Below are 13,800 nucleotides of genomic sequence, written 5' to 3' on the forward strand. Positions count from 1 at the left end.
CTTTTTATGGGCACTCATCTCACTTGCAATGACTCAGTTCTGCAGTAATTTTATTTTTACTGTTTCAACATACAAATTTTCCTGTTCTAGAGCAAACAGTTTAAACTTCTAAATGAAAATAAGAACAAGCCAAATACAAATATTTAGAAGTTTTGAAACAGGAGCCATCCTATTTGGCTAAAATACTACAAAAAAAATACTCCACAGAAAATTTACAGGAAGCATAATCAGGCTTTTAAATATATATAACATGTAACTTTCTATAACATCATATTTATACCTGTTTATTATCAACATAAACAATTGTTACGTAAAGATTTCCACCGTAAATTCTGTTTAATTATTGGAAAGTAGTCTTTAGTTTTCACTTTTGTAACTGCCAAAAATTTCAAATGATATAGATGTTATTTTGTTTATATATATTTTTATATATATATATATTTATATATTTATATATATATATTTTATTAGAAACAATAGATTATCTATTTCTAAATACTCTTTATACATATTTTGATTAAATAACCCTAAATATTTTTGTGCAAAATTCATTCAAATTGACCATCACTAGAATATGAAGAGAATCTCTCTTATTGCATGAATGCTCTGCAGTTTATGTTAATATCTTTTATATAGTTTCCTTCCTCTATCCACTATTTTTTCCCTTAAGTATTTTCTATTGAATGACTTAAACCCCTTTGAAGTTCATAGAACTGTTTTCAGCCAGTAGGTCCATGGACTTCTATCTTCTATCCGAAGGGTTTAAAGAAAAAAAAAAAATAAGTTTCTGAACATAATATATGCATGTGAAACATTTAAAGCAATTTGTAACTTCTCTGAAAAAAAAAAGTTTTAAAGTCCACATATTCAGAAAGGTGATGAGGGCTGCGGTAGAAAGATTCCCATTGTCTTACTGTATGCTTGGATGAGATCCGGTGGCCTAAATCTGCAATATTGAAGCAATGCGGCTCTCTCCCATTGAAGTGAAAACAAATAAAGCATCAATTCATCAAGGTAGATAAACATATGCTTTATTTTGAGCATATGAGTTGTTCCATTCTCTTTGGTTGAATTTAAAGTCATGCACCCACTTACAAACACATATAGCAACTTCATGATAAAAGTCTTAGTGTAATTTAAATCAAAATCAGTTACATTTTGCAACTAGCATCAAAATAAGGAAGCGGTTCTATATCTTGCAATTGATTAAAGTAAAAACGGCCTCATATTTTCACATTTCCAGTGCTGCTTTCACTGAAACAAAATAACAAGATTAATAAACCCCAAAAGTAATTAATAATCTGTCACCATTCCTTCTTGCTCAAAATGGTAGCTAAATAATGTAGATAGACTTGTACTACTGATGAGCTGTCTGTTTTACCCTCACTGCACTAAGGAATACCCTTTGTCTCGAATGCGTAGCATTATGTCTAATCCCCATGCTTTTTCTGGGACCAGATAGCCTTTGTGTGCAGCTGACACACAGTTACATGTTTTCATGGCAAACACTGAGGATAGGAACCAAATCATTCTGGCCAATTTATCCTGGCAGTAAGTTCCCTCCCCCACCAGAAGACTTTCCAATTCAGGAGTATTATGTAATAATTTATTTCAAGCAAGTAGAAATATAAAGCACTGGAATCATTAATTTTTGTTGGTGAAGTAAAATAATTCCTTCAAAAACAAACTCTGAGGCATTTCCTAAACTCCAGGGGAGAATCAGTTGAAGTTCCCAGTGTAACTTCATATTCTTTTAGGTAATAACTATTGCCTAAATCTTGCTGTGCTGAAAATTAATTTGCGATCTACTGGCATACGCATTTTTGTATAGTAAGCCTTTAAAAAGTGTTTTTAAAAATCTCTAGATCTCTACTTAGGAACTATTACTATTGCAATAATATTAGAGATAGGACTTTTATTACCTTTCCATTGGCAAAAATCCTACTGTTATAATATTATTATACCTGTAAAAATTACTTTTGCTGGAATAGCTTATTATTTAGAAAATTGATTACAAATTATACTGGAAAAAAGTGAGGTTTGTAGGTGGTTAACAGTAGGTTAATTTTACTAGGAATATTTGACTTCAATGATCTCAAGTAGTATACATTTTGGCATTCAGCAAAATGATCAGAGCAACTCTAATTTTGCTGCATAATTTAATAGAAATCATGGTTACCACAGAAAAAACAGTAGCTTTTTCTTTATTGTCTCATTCTTGTTTTTCCTTTATCCCTTGTGCAACATGTTTATTTGCCCGTTTTCCATTCCTTTTCCAGCAGGATTTGTGATCTTCACTAAAATATCTCTCATTTGTCAGCTGCAGTATAGCAGACTTCCAGGCTTAAAAAAATGCTGAATAAGGTCCTATATTTTGAACTACATTTAAAAGTATGACCTGTTTTTACTAGTTTTAATTTATAACAACCGAGACTGTATTAAACTCTTAGAGAGCATGACTGAGCTCTAGCAGATATGTCCTTATGAGCTCTTAGAGGGTGCTGCATCAGTCCAGGTCTTTTGGTTCACAGGAAGGGGACCAGGTTTAGCAACAGAATCAAAGAAACTAATTTTGCTGTTAATGTCTCTTTTTTCATTTTTTATTTATCCTAAAGTGCCAAAAATTCCAAGAAATAAGACAGTTGGTGGTGGGTTGGCAAAATGAAACACAAAATAGTGGTACTGCTAGAGTAATTACAATAACTGATATTGGAAAAAGGCATACCGATTCCTTGAAAAATACCCTGTTCACCATACTGTTAGAGGAATATATCCTGAAACATCTGGCATGATAACTGGCTAAATTTAGTTTGTAGAAGAGATGCTTCTCCAACGTTCTTTTGTTAGACAGTGCTAAGAGGTACACAATCAACCGTCACACAATCAACACAATTACACAAGCAACAACTAAGACCATAAACTGGCACGAGCTACAGAAGGTGTTCCTGTGATTTCTCACATACTATGTTACATTATTGTTTCATTACAATGGGATTACTCCTAGTTCGTACCAGCTTTAATCCCTGAGTTATCTACTTTCCAATTTCTGCAGTATTTAAACAAGCAACAACTGGATATTTTAATCAATAATAGTAATAGTTTAACTGATAGGTATTGGCGGAAAAATGTTTCATAAACTGAAGCTGGAAGTTAAAGACTTGAAAGAAACTTCTGAGTTCATCACTAACTGTAATTTCAGTAGAGCCAAAGTTTACCAATCGCTCAGTAATGAAAAACTGCCAATAGTAGCAGCATCATTTTGGACAAAGACTGTATCTGTTTTCTTTTACCTAGCCAAAATGTATAAGAGGTATCATTTTTCATCTAATGAGTATTGGGTTCTGTCATATTTCCCACCAGGGGAAAAACAAACTATTCATTCTGTTAGCCAGAAGAGAAATACCTAGCATCTCTACAAGAAACGGGAGGATGAGGCTTGTTCCACAAAATGGACTTTATCAGATAAGGTGATGTTTACTAGAACTTCAGTTATTCTTTAAATTTCTATTTGTTAAAATACATGCTCAATTGCTTTGATTTATGCCTCTTCCTAATCCCTTTCATTTCTAAGCACAGCTCTCACGTCTGTGGGAGAGATTAGCCTGAATGCTACCATCCATACCTCCACCAGCCAAAAGCATTTATAGAAATAAGGCTGGTAAATTGAATTTGAATTCCATGTCATCACTGAACTAACTCTCACTGAAGTTACAGAACACATCAGCTTGTAGGACATGACTGAAAGGAACAGAAAAGGAATCAACATCCCACAACAGCTTGAACCACCTCTGGTTTGATATGCCGGTCTAGGGCTGGCTGAGAAAGAAAAGATGAGCAACAGATTACAGATTTGGAATAGAAGAAAACTCTGTTGATACAGACTTTTTTATTTTTCCATTGGTCCTTTCTCAGTGGCAATCACAACAGAGTGAAAGCAAGGCTGTACTACAGGCCCCCACAACTACTTTATTTGTGCTTCAGACCATGAACAATGCAGGTGGCTAATACACTGCCAGGCAGTTGCTTGCATTTTGCTAAAAGCTATTTCATTGCCCCCCACCCGTGACAAAAACACAGCTTGCTTTAAAATCCCCCTGACCTCTACCAGTAGAGGGCTGCACTTCATGTGATGTGCCCCCCTGGACCTCCAGTATCACTGCTCCAAGCAGTGGAATGAGAAATAAGCATAATCTGAAGCATGTCTGTAATAATAACTACTTTTATTAATATTAAATCTTTATTTGTTGAAATGTTTATTATATGCAGCTCTTTGCTTAGTTAAGTTGAATTGTTACTATTTAACTAGTTGAGAGGCTAGTTATATAGATGTAAGTAACTTCTTCAAAGATGAACCAGTCTATTAAACTATAAAAAACCTACTTAGAGTTACCAGAAAAGTTGAAAAAGCTTGTCTTAGTGGGTCTTGGAAATAACGTATCGGGAAATTATTAAACAAAAGGCATTCTGTAGAGACAAGGGGAGGCACTTGTGAAACAGCTGTTGGTAAAGAAACAGACTAACGCAGGACAGACATCTGCTGAGTCTGAAATTAGGTTTCAGGATTACCACTTTTTCCTCTAAGCTTATGGAAGACAGATACACAAACAACATACACGCCGCTTATCATGTTAAAACGCTTTCTTATTCTATGCTTTAATATTCCTGTTGTTAGGATGAAACAATACTTTTGTTTAAAGAATGCAATCAAGAAAATGTTTTATAAGCTAATTGGCGCTCCCAAAGGGAAGACTTGCAGGTGCTGACTCCAATCAGATCTGCCACATAATTAAAATTGGTGCAGGGGGCACAGTGAAACAGATGTGGTCTTAAAACCAGAGAATCGTTTGATTCAATGTTGCTACAGATGAATGGGACATATTCAGTGAGATAAAGGGAGCAGTGTTACAATTTATCCAGTTCTAGGCGGAAATTGACTCAAGATGGCTTCATTCGAACATTGTGGGGTTTTATTTTTTTCTTCAAATTTTTCTGTATGTCATTTGCTTAGTTTACAAATAAGAAGAGGCCTCTTAGGACTGATGACCCTAGAAACTGGACCTGAGATTTTCAAGTCATGCTGTGCTCTTTCTGGCTCAAATACTAATTAAAATTCTTCAACTGGAACTTAGTAAAGAAAATGGAAGAGCTAGAACCAGTCCCCAGCTTGCTGTACCATAATTGTGTGAGCAACTGCCAAGGTAACAGAAGCCTAAAATTTTATTTCAGTCAGTAAACTAAGCAATTATGAGTCAGAGTATCTTAGATACAAAGGGTATATGATGAGTAAGAAAGTTCCATTTTTATACAATCATTTTTCTGACCATATATGCTATCAAATTGTTACTGAGTCTGCCACATCTATTTCATCTGCCTGTGAGGATAGATATCGCATTCCTGGGACACAATTCCCAAGGAAGTAATTGAAAGTTTCTCATGTACAGTGCTGGATCGAGTTCTTAATTTGTGAATGCTTTCGGGCGGGAGCCTGCTCAGGCATTAAAGTGTCCGCATTTTAATATCCTATAATGCATTACATATCTGGCATATAAGTAGAGGTGATGTGCTGTATTATGTATTATACATTAAATTTGTATTTTAAGTACTAAAAATTGTTTGGGGGAGTATTAATGGTAAGTGATTACTAAAACTAAGGCTGAGTCTCCCAGGGAGCTTAGAATGGAAATTGGATTTCGTCCACAAACAGGCAGGTTTCAAGCTCGCATAGTAAGAGGAATCGAGTCAGCAGCCATTCCACACACACACACACATCAATACGAATTCAGCACCAAGCATGGTCTAAAGCCATCAACACATTTCTCAATTTTGTACGGAATTGATGCTTTAATACTGACCACTACCGTTATGGTTGTATCGGTTTGAATTTTTTTTTCCCCATAGCCAATGAGTCAAATAGCAAAGAGCTTAGTAAAAATGCTTCTATAACATGTCGACAATCCCCCCAAGCCCTCCCACCCCCACCCCGCTGCACCTTACAGCGTTTTAAGCTTCACCCGGAATAATTTGCGATCTGAACGCAGAAATAACCTTCGCCGCAGTGAAACACCTTTGGGTTCTCTACGAAATATTTACAGAAGAGGTGCCGCGCTGTGCCACATAGCTGCAGCTAGCCCGGCTGTCACAGCATAAAAATAACATCTTTATTATTTGCCCTACAAGCCTGCGCGAGGCCGCCCGGCGCGTCCCGGGCTCCCAGCGGTGGCGCTGCCCCCCGGCCGTTTTTCGCGGCGGCCGCCAGGCAGGGCCCCGGCCGCGGTGGTGCGGCCAGCCCCGACGAGGACATGTCCCCGCTATCCCGCAGCCTCCTCGGGCAATCTCAGCCGTCCTCCCACGCAGCTGCGGGCCTATGAGGCGCAGTGTGTAACCCAGGTGACGCCGCATCACGGCGGGGACCCTCCCGGGGCGGGAGCCTGCCTCCACACACGCCCTCCCCGCCGCCGCCCCCCACCCCTCGCCGGCCGCCGCAGAGGTTAAGCCGCCCCCGCCTCCCACTCAACGGCTCTACCGCCCGCGGCCCGTGATTGGCCACACGTTTCAATCCCAGCCTCGCTCTCTTTTGTTCCGATTGGCCGAATCTCCCGCTTGTCTACGCGGGAAGCCCCGCCCATTTTTTATCCTGGCTCTCTCCCCCCACCCCCCACGCCTCCCCGGTACGTGCCCCCCCTCCCACGGCTCTAACCTCTCCTGCCTTTTGGGTTTCTGCGGCGTAGCCGAGGGTGGCGGCCCCGGGCCAGCCCGCCGCCCGTGCGCCCGGCGGCAGTGCTGGGGGAGGGCGGAGCGGCGCCGCACGGGCAGAGGTTCCCCCTCCTGCCCCCGGGCAGGCGAGCCCGTCAGTGAGGGAGGGCAGGCGAGCCCGAGAGCGGCGGGCAGCCGAGCCGCAGCGCCAGGCGCGGCACTAGGGCAGGCAGGGACGGAAGGGGGCTCAAAGGCAGCGTGAATCATCTCCCACTCACTCCCTCGCCCACCATTTACACCGCTCGCTCGCTCGCTCTCTCCCTCCTTCTCCCCCTCCCTCCCTCCCTCCTCGCCGCCTCAGTCTCACTCGTTCTCTCTCCCCTCCTCTCCTCTCCCACTCACTCTCTCCCCTCCTCTCTTCTCCCACTCACTCTGTCCTCTCCTCCTCCCGTCTCACTCTTTTCACTCTTTCCCCTCCTCCCCTCTCCCCCTTTCTCTTCCCTCTCTCGCCCCCCTCGTTCCCCTGTCTCCCTTCTCCTCATCTCCTGACACTGCACTGCAGCTGCTCCTCCAGCCCAGTCCTGCCCGCTTCCCTCCCTCCTTTCCCTTCCCTCCCCCCGGGTGCCAGATAAACAAGGCGCGCAGCATCCTCGACAATCCCGAGCCTAGCTCTACATTTTCGAAAAGGACAAGAGAACGGGACGAGCCCCCTCCCCTCCTTCTCCTCCTCCTCCTCCTCCTCCCCCTTCCCCCCCTTCCTCCTCCTCCTCCTCCTCCCCCCTTCCCTCCCTGCCCCCCCACCACAGAAGGGAAGAGACAATTCTCCTCCGAGCAGCAGCAAACATGATGGCGGCAGCTCCCATCCAGCAGAACGGGACCCACACCGGGGTTCCCATAGACCTGGACCCGCCGGACTCCCGGAAAAGACCGCTTGAAGCTCCCCCCGAAGCCGGCAGCACCAAGAGGACCAACACGGGCGGTGGGTATATCCTCTGTCACCTCCCCCCCCGCCCAACCCACCCACCTCCCCGCTTCCCTACCTGCCTGCCTGCCTGCCTCCCCCCCCTTCCCCCCCCCCAACATTCCCATTTCTCTAATGTTATCATTCATCAAAATGGCGTCGGTTTTCAGCATCTACCAGTCTTTTTATTTAATATCCACGCTGGGGCTGCACAGCTGTGACCCTACGGAGACTAGGAGGGAGCACAAGGGGCTTCTGCAGCCCAGCTACCTCCCTCGCCCGTTTAACGATGGGCGAAAATAAATGGCAGCTGGAAGGAGACGGCAAACGCGCTTTCCTCCTTCCACATCCTCTGGGTCGCAAGTTGAATTTCAGCCTTGCCGTGCGTTTTCCTCCTCCTTGGCCTCGCTTCTATTGTCAGCGAATACACGGCGTGTTTGCCGTGCTGGGGGCGAGGGCTGGCTGGTGGCGGGGGGAGTCGCCGCTCGGCTGTGGGGACTCGGTAGTTAACATCCTGCTCTTCCTGGAGGAGATGAGTTATAACGGGACCAGCATCTCCTCTGTCCGTTTGCACTGGAGTCGTCATAACAATGCACCGAGGCAGAGGTGAATTTATTTGCCCAATATTACGAGCAGCAGCCTGCCTGTACACAGTGCGTGGTTCAACCAGCTATGCTAATACGGGTGGGCACGACTGTCACACACAGGCACTTTTTTGAGACGCTTAGTCTCAGATGACAGAAGTAAGGTGAACTGGGATCGCCTTTTCTGCTTAGGGGAAAAAAAATCCCAACTTTGTGAAACAGGTTTCATGATAAAAACCCATGCCAGTGGGACGTTGCCTTTATTACTGGGGAGAGTCTAAGTCTGGGGAGCCGGTGTACCCTTATTGCCTTGCACTTTTTTGGAGCCGGTTGCGGAAGGTCCTTAGACTTCAGTGTAGCTGGGTTTAGCAGTGGGATGAGGGCACAGACAATTGTGCAGTTGCCGAATCTGACTGGGAATCTTTTTTCTTTTCCCCCTCCATTCATTCTATATATTTTTTTCCCTGTTCCGATTGTGTGCTTTAATGCTAGTGGTGGGTAGAGGACTGGCATTGTCTATCTCGTCACCTTTTAAGTGTATTTAAAATAAGTGACTTAGGCTTTTGATCAATTGGGAAAAATTCTTCTTAATGTCCTTTAATTAATGAGCTTAAAAGAGATCATTGTCGCTTAAGAAGTGCTAAAGGAATACATCAGGATTACTTAGGCAAGTGATTCCATCCACACCATGTTGAGTTGTTTTCTTGGCAGTGGCTGAAATGCTTGGAATAAAACCCCACATTTTGGGTGGGTTATTTGGTAGCAGAGTAGTGGTTTTGCTCACTTAAGAAGAATGCAGGCAATAGCTAATTGCTATTCTCATGTGTTTGCTAATGACAAACAAATAGCCCATCAGAATTTACAATTCATGCCTTTTTAGTTTTGACATTTCTTTTGCAGTATTTTCAAGCAAGGTTGTAGTTGTCACTAGTCACGTTTTTGTGCGGGGCTTTATTTTTTTTAAAGGGGTCCGATCATTTCTGTGTGCTGTGGTTACCATTGGGGAAAAAAATCCACCTTTGAAATATGATTTGGATTTTATTCTTACTGTTTTATGGAATTAAGGAATCTATGTGGCTTCTTTAACTTGCTCAAAATAAATGTACATATTTTCAAATGTCAAAGGCATAGTCGAAACATGTCTTGTAGAATGACGCAACTGGTTAGATGTAAACGCATGAATTACTGTACGAGTTTAAAGATGTAACATTTTCTTTGTGGGTCTGGGGAGAAAAAATCAAAGTTTGTAAGCCATATTAACCATGCATATCTCAATTTTTCAGAGGATGGCCAGTATTTTCTAAAGGTCCTCATACCTAGTTATGCTGCTGGATCTATAATTGGAAAGGGAGGACAGACAATTGTTCAGTTGCAGAAAGAGACTGGGGCCACCATCAAGCTGTCTAAATCCAAAGATTTTTACCCAGGTAGGTGCAAAAATTAGCCAATTCTTTATTTTTAAATCTCAAGGGACGTATGTACATGTCGGTGTGTTTCATATATTGACAACTAAGCTTCCAGTGCAGCTGGAAGCATTATTTCTCAGAAAAGTATGTTACAAAGTGCAACAGTGAATATAAATGTTCTGTCTTGGTGTACTAAATGGACTGGGCACTAACTGCTTGAATTATGTTTAAAGATGTTTACAATGTTTCTGCAAAAGGATATTTTCATTACCATTTTGATTGCTTTGTTTTTTAGTAAAAAAAAATAAAATCTAGCTTTAAGGAACCAACTTGACAGCTGGCGTAAAAATAATTGTTCGTTTGAAGTTTCCAGACATTGTAATGACAATTAAGCTAGAATGAGTAAAAATGAGAGGCCCTCTTAAAGAATGGGCCATTTACTTTAAATCCATTATGTACCTTCTTTCTGCTTCACTGCTTTGTTCACTGGCTCTGGAGTGAAGTAAAGAGGACAAGTGCTGCTCTTTAGATATTCTTTACATTATGTTTATCATGGTGGCAGGAGAATATTATAGAAGTGAAATAATTCAGATGAATAAAGAAATGAGTATTTTGTATCAACTGTATTAATGCACAAGAATGAAGTTTTTTATGTTTGCGTATAACAATAATAAATACCTGATCTACCATTTCTCCTTTATAAGATTTCTGGAGAGGGAGTCTTACATAATAATATACAAGATTGTAGCTTCTGCAATTGAATAAACATTTTTTTTTTTTTTCCCTAAAGATGAACAAATTAGCATTCTGTAATTGAACTTTGTTCTGGAGGACTTTTTAAAAACTGATGTAGAATAATAGCATACCTAACACTTTTTTTGGTGTTCTGGTTTTGTAATTTTGAAGAATAACTGGTGTTTAAAATTGACTTGACTAGCTGCTACCAGCTTTTTTCTGTTGGAAAAAGAAGAGATACTTTGCATTTGATCTAGTTTACCAAGATGACAGAGTTCTACAAAATAGTGAAGTCAGTTGTTATGGATGTAAACAGAACACTAACACTGGAGCATCTGGCTTTCCCATCCTCTAACTTCAGTGTCGGGCAGAAGTGGATAATTTTTTATTAATGGACGGATTGTGGTGTATTTACAATGATGATTGCTGATGTGGAAATTTTAAAGCACCTGTTATACATCTCTTTAATGAATGTAGTTTATAATACTTAAATGTCAGAGGGTAAAGTGATGCATGTAGATTTTTCCTGTTGAAAGATACAAGTTATGAACTGATGGTTGTTGTCTTTGAGTTTTTTTTTTTCTTTGTTTGTTTTTCTTTTTACTTTAGAGGTTAGAAAAAAAATAATCCTTTGTTTTGAAAGGTATGTTAGGGTGGAAAAAAATCAAAGTAGAACTGTCAAAACCCTTGGAAGAAATAAAAGCATTCAAAGGAGCCTGATTGCAGAATTAATAACATAATCAGAGTAAAGAGCCACAATAGTAAATTAAATTCACTGTCAATAGATGAAAATGAAATAGATTTTCTGCATTATACATGAGGTGGTATCAGATATGCAAGAATTTTACAGAAAATTGGTGTTTATGAAGAATATTCCAAATACCAAATTACATGCCTTTTCATTTTACTACAGTTTATTTACACTCACTTGGAAAGGACGCTCTAAAGATTATGTCTTTTGTTCAGTGCTCTAAGCATAATTCTTCTGTTTTCTGATTACATCAGAATTACATATTTTTTTGTGTAGCAAATTGTAAAGATACAGCAGTAGTAGAAGAAGAACCTTTGAAAAATAAAAATCAGCAAGCTAGAATGACGGGAGTAAAAATGTTTGTGACAGAAACACATTCTCTCTTAAAATCAGTAGTAGTAATATAAATAACTAGGGCAGGGAGGCTCAAGCAGTTTCAGTGTAACAGGTGCAGATGAAGTTTGAGTTTGACTTCATACAGTCTGCTTTGAATTTGCAGCCACGTTGTGTCATATAGGAAATGCGTGTTTTAAGGAAGTTGGTGACTGATTCCTGCTAAAACATGGAACAGGGATGAGAAATGGATTCCAGCATGGCTAGCTCTCGTTAGTCTTTCTGTTTGCGTTTGACCACCAGCCCATGGAATTTTCGGAGGTCCTGGCATTCCCCGAGCTGATGGCTTTTGGGTTTCTTCCAGACTGTTGTGCTCATATAACATTAGGGAATACAAACCTCGTGAAATAGCTAATATAAATACATGGTTTATTTTTTTTATTTAAGTTTCTTAAACAATTATTCTGTTTTCCTAATAGAAGTTACGTAGTCTGTACTTCTGATGCTTGTGACGATAACTGTGTTTAATGTACGTTTCGCTATGGAATGTTCTCTTGCTGAAGCTTCTGTGAAACTTTTCTGTATTTCTGAAAAGTTTTAGCACAGTCTGAGTAAGTTGCTGTTTGGAAAGGAGGAAGTTGGTTGTAATACAGAAGTCATGAGTAGTTCCTATGATCTAATAGTGTTCTTTTTTTTTTTTTCCTCTGTGATATAGGACTTCAGTATGCAGACTGATTTCTGTTGGAATTATTTTTGTGCATCAAAAGGTGACATAATTACTGAAGAATTATATGGCAGCTCTAATTACGAGAAATTGAAGGAAAAAACAGCTTTGCACTGAACATTTTAGTTTACAAAGTAGGAAGCAGTGTATGAATACATGACCGTCCACTACAGTCTTATTTTTTGAGTACACAATTCATTGTTCTCTTTTCAGGTTACCAGCTGACTTTTTCTAATTGTCTGGACTTCTGCGATTTAACTTTGGTTATTGTGCTTAGATTATTCCTGGTTCTTTTCTGTTCAGGCTTGTCCCCCTAGAATAGTGGAAATGAAATTAAAATGGCAAAATATGCCCTACTTTTAAACTAAATGGTGCTGATCCTTTCTGCAGAGAAGTACAGTGTGTATTGACTAGTGGGTTCTGGTCCAAAATTTAAATAAAGATGTAGCCATGGTACTTTAATATTAATTAATTGAACTTCATAAAGAAAGTGGCTATTCTGCGAAGCTGTTTTAATGTATGATTTTATTTGAATAATATAAAAAAGAGTATTTCTGTTATATTAAGCTCTCATTGTATTTGTTTCTTCATTCTGAATTATAGTGGGCGCTGGACTGAACACTGCTCTGGACATATGTATTTTTTTCCATTGCAAATGCTGGCGTGCACTCTTGCTTGCTTGCTTTCTCTCTCATGCAGTCTTGCTCGCTCTTTCTCTGCACTCCAGCCCTGGTCTCTCACATACACACACAAACACACACACACACACACACAAAATTATGTTACATCGCATCATGTTGTTTATCTTGCAACAGGATCTTGCCTGGTCTGAACTTGGTGCTTGAGTGAATTTGAGCTCGGTCAGTGTTTTTCAATTTATTGGAATATGAAGTCATATGTGTACTGAAATTAGATCATATTAAGAGCAGAGATTAATAAAAACATAATTAAATGGGGACAAGTTTTTACCGCTTTTAACAATAGATTAGCTGTGTTGTTTTTATAGCAGATTTCTAATCAGTAGTGATGTAAATGTTTGGAGAATGCAAAAGGTGGGAGTTTCCTCCTCTGCCTTGTATAGAGAGTATATGAAGTGTTGTGTGGCTATGTTACATTTTTACCAAGTGACTTTTATTTGAGATGTTTTGTGTTTGAATATCAGAGTTTTTTTAAACATGCATATATTATGGGAGGTAGTCTAGCTAAGCTTTGTGCAGGTGCCCTTTTAAAGGGTCTCTTACCCTTAAAAACCTTTCAGACATGTTGAATGCGCAAGTAACAATTTAATAAGTTCGCTTTCTAGCTTCATTACTCCTATTAAACTGTTAGGAAGGGGGAAGATATAATATATCAAGCTTGGTTCACCATTATTATTTCCTTTATATAATAAAGGAATTGCCATGTTAATTTAGAACTCTTAAAAAGTAACCTAAAGTGTAGCAGGGAAAAGAATATCTTTTACAAATCAGCACTTGAAATAATTTTGAAGTGAAATACCGCTTTTTCATCTATGGAAGAGAAAAAGAGTAATGGAGTTAGAAGCGAGAATGGAGTTAGTTACTAGCTGTCTGTTGTCATGGTTCTTTGAAGGTAGTTTTTCATACATTAGGAAA

The 13,800-nt window shown here is 40.0% G+C and overlaps 1 protein-coding gene across 3 annotated transcripts in view; it reads left to right on the forward strand.

Annotated features, from left to right (window-relative positions):
• Positions 1–454: 454 nt before the first annotated feature.
• Positions 455–13,800, forward strand: part of NOVA1 (NOVA alternative splicing regulator 1) — a 166,082-nt gene continuing 152,736 nt past the window's right edge. For 2 of the 3 annotated variants that reach the window (XM_080395496.1, XM_080395497.1), the window contains exons 1-2: positions 455–7,672; positions 9,522–9,665. In XM_080395496.1, the coding sequence (XP_080251622.1) occupies positions 7,537–7,672; positions 9,522–9,665 (280 nt within the window). In that variant the 5' untranslated portion in view covers positions 455–7,536. Of the gene's footprint in view, positions 7,673–9,521; positions 9,666–13,800 lie in introns of those variants that run through there. The other variant, XM_080395498.1, reaches the window with a different exon arrangement.

This window comes from Falco punctatus (assembly GCF_963210335.1).
Source record: "Falco punctatus genome assembly, chromosome: 7".
Classification (NCBI taxonomy): Eukaryota; Metazoa; Chordata; class Aves; order Falconiformes; family Falconidae; genus Falco; species Falco punctatus.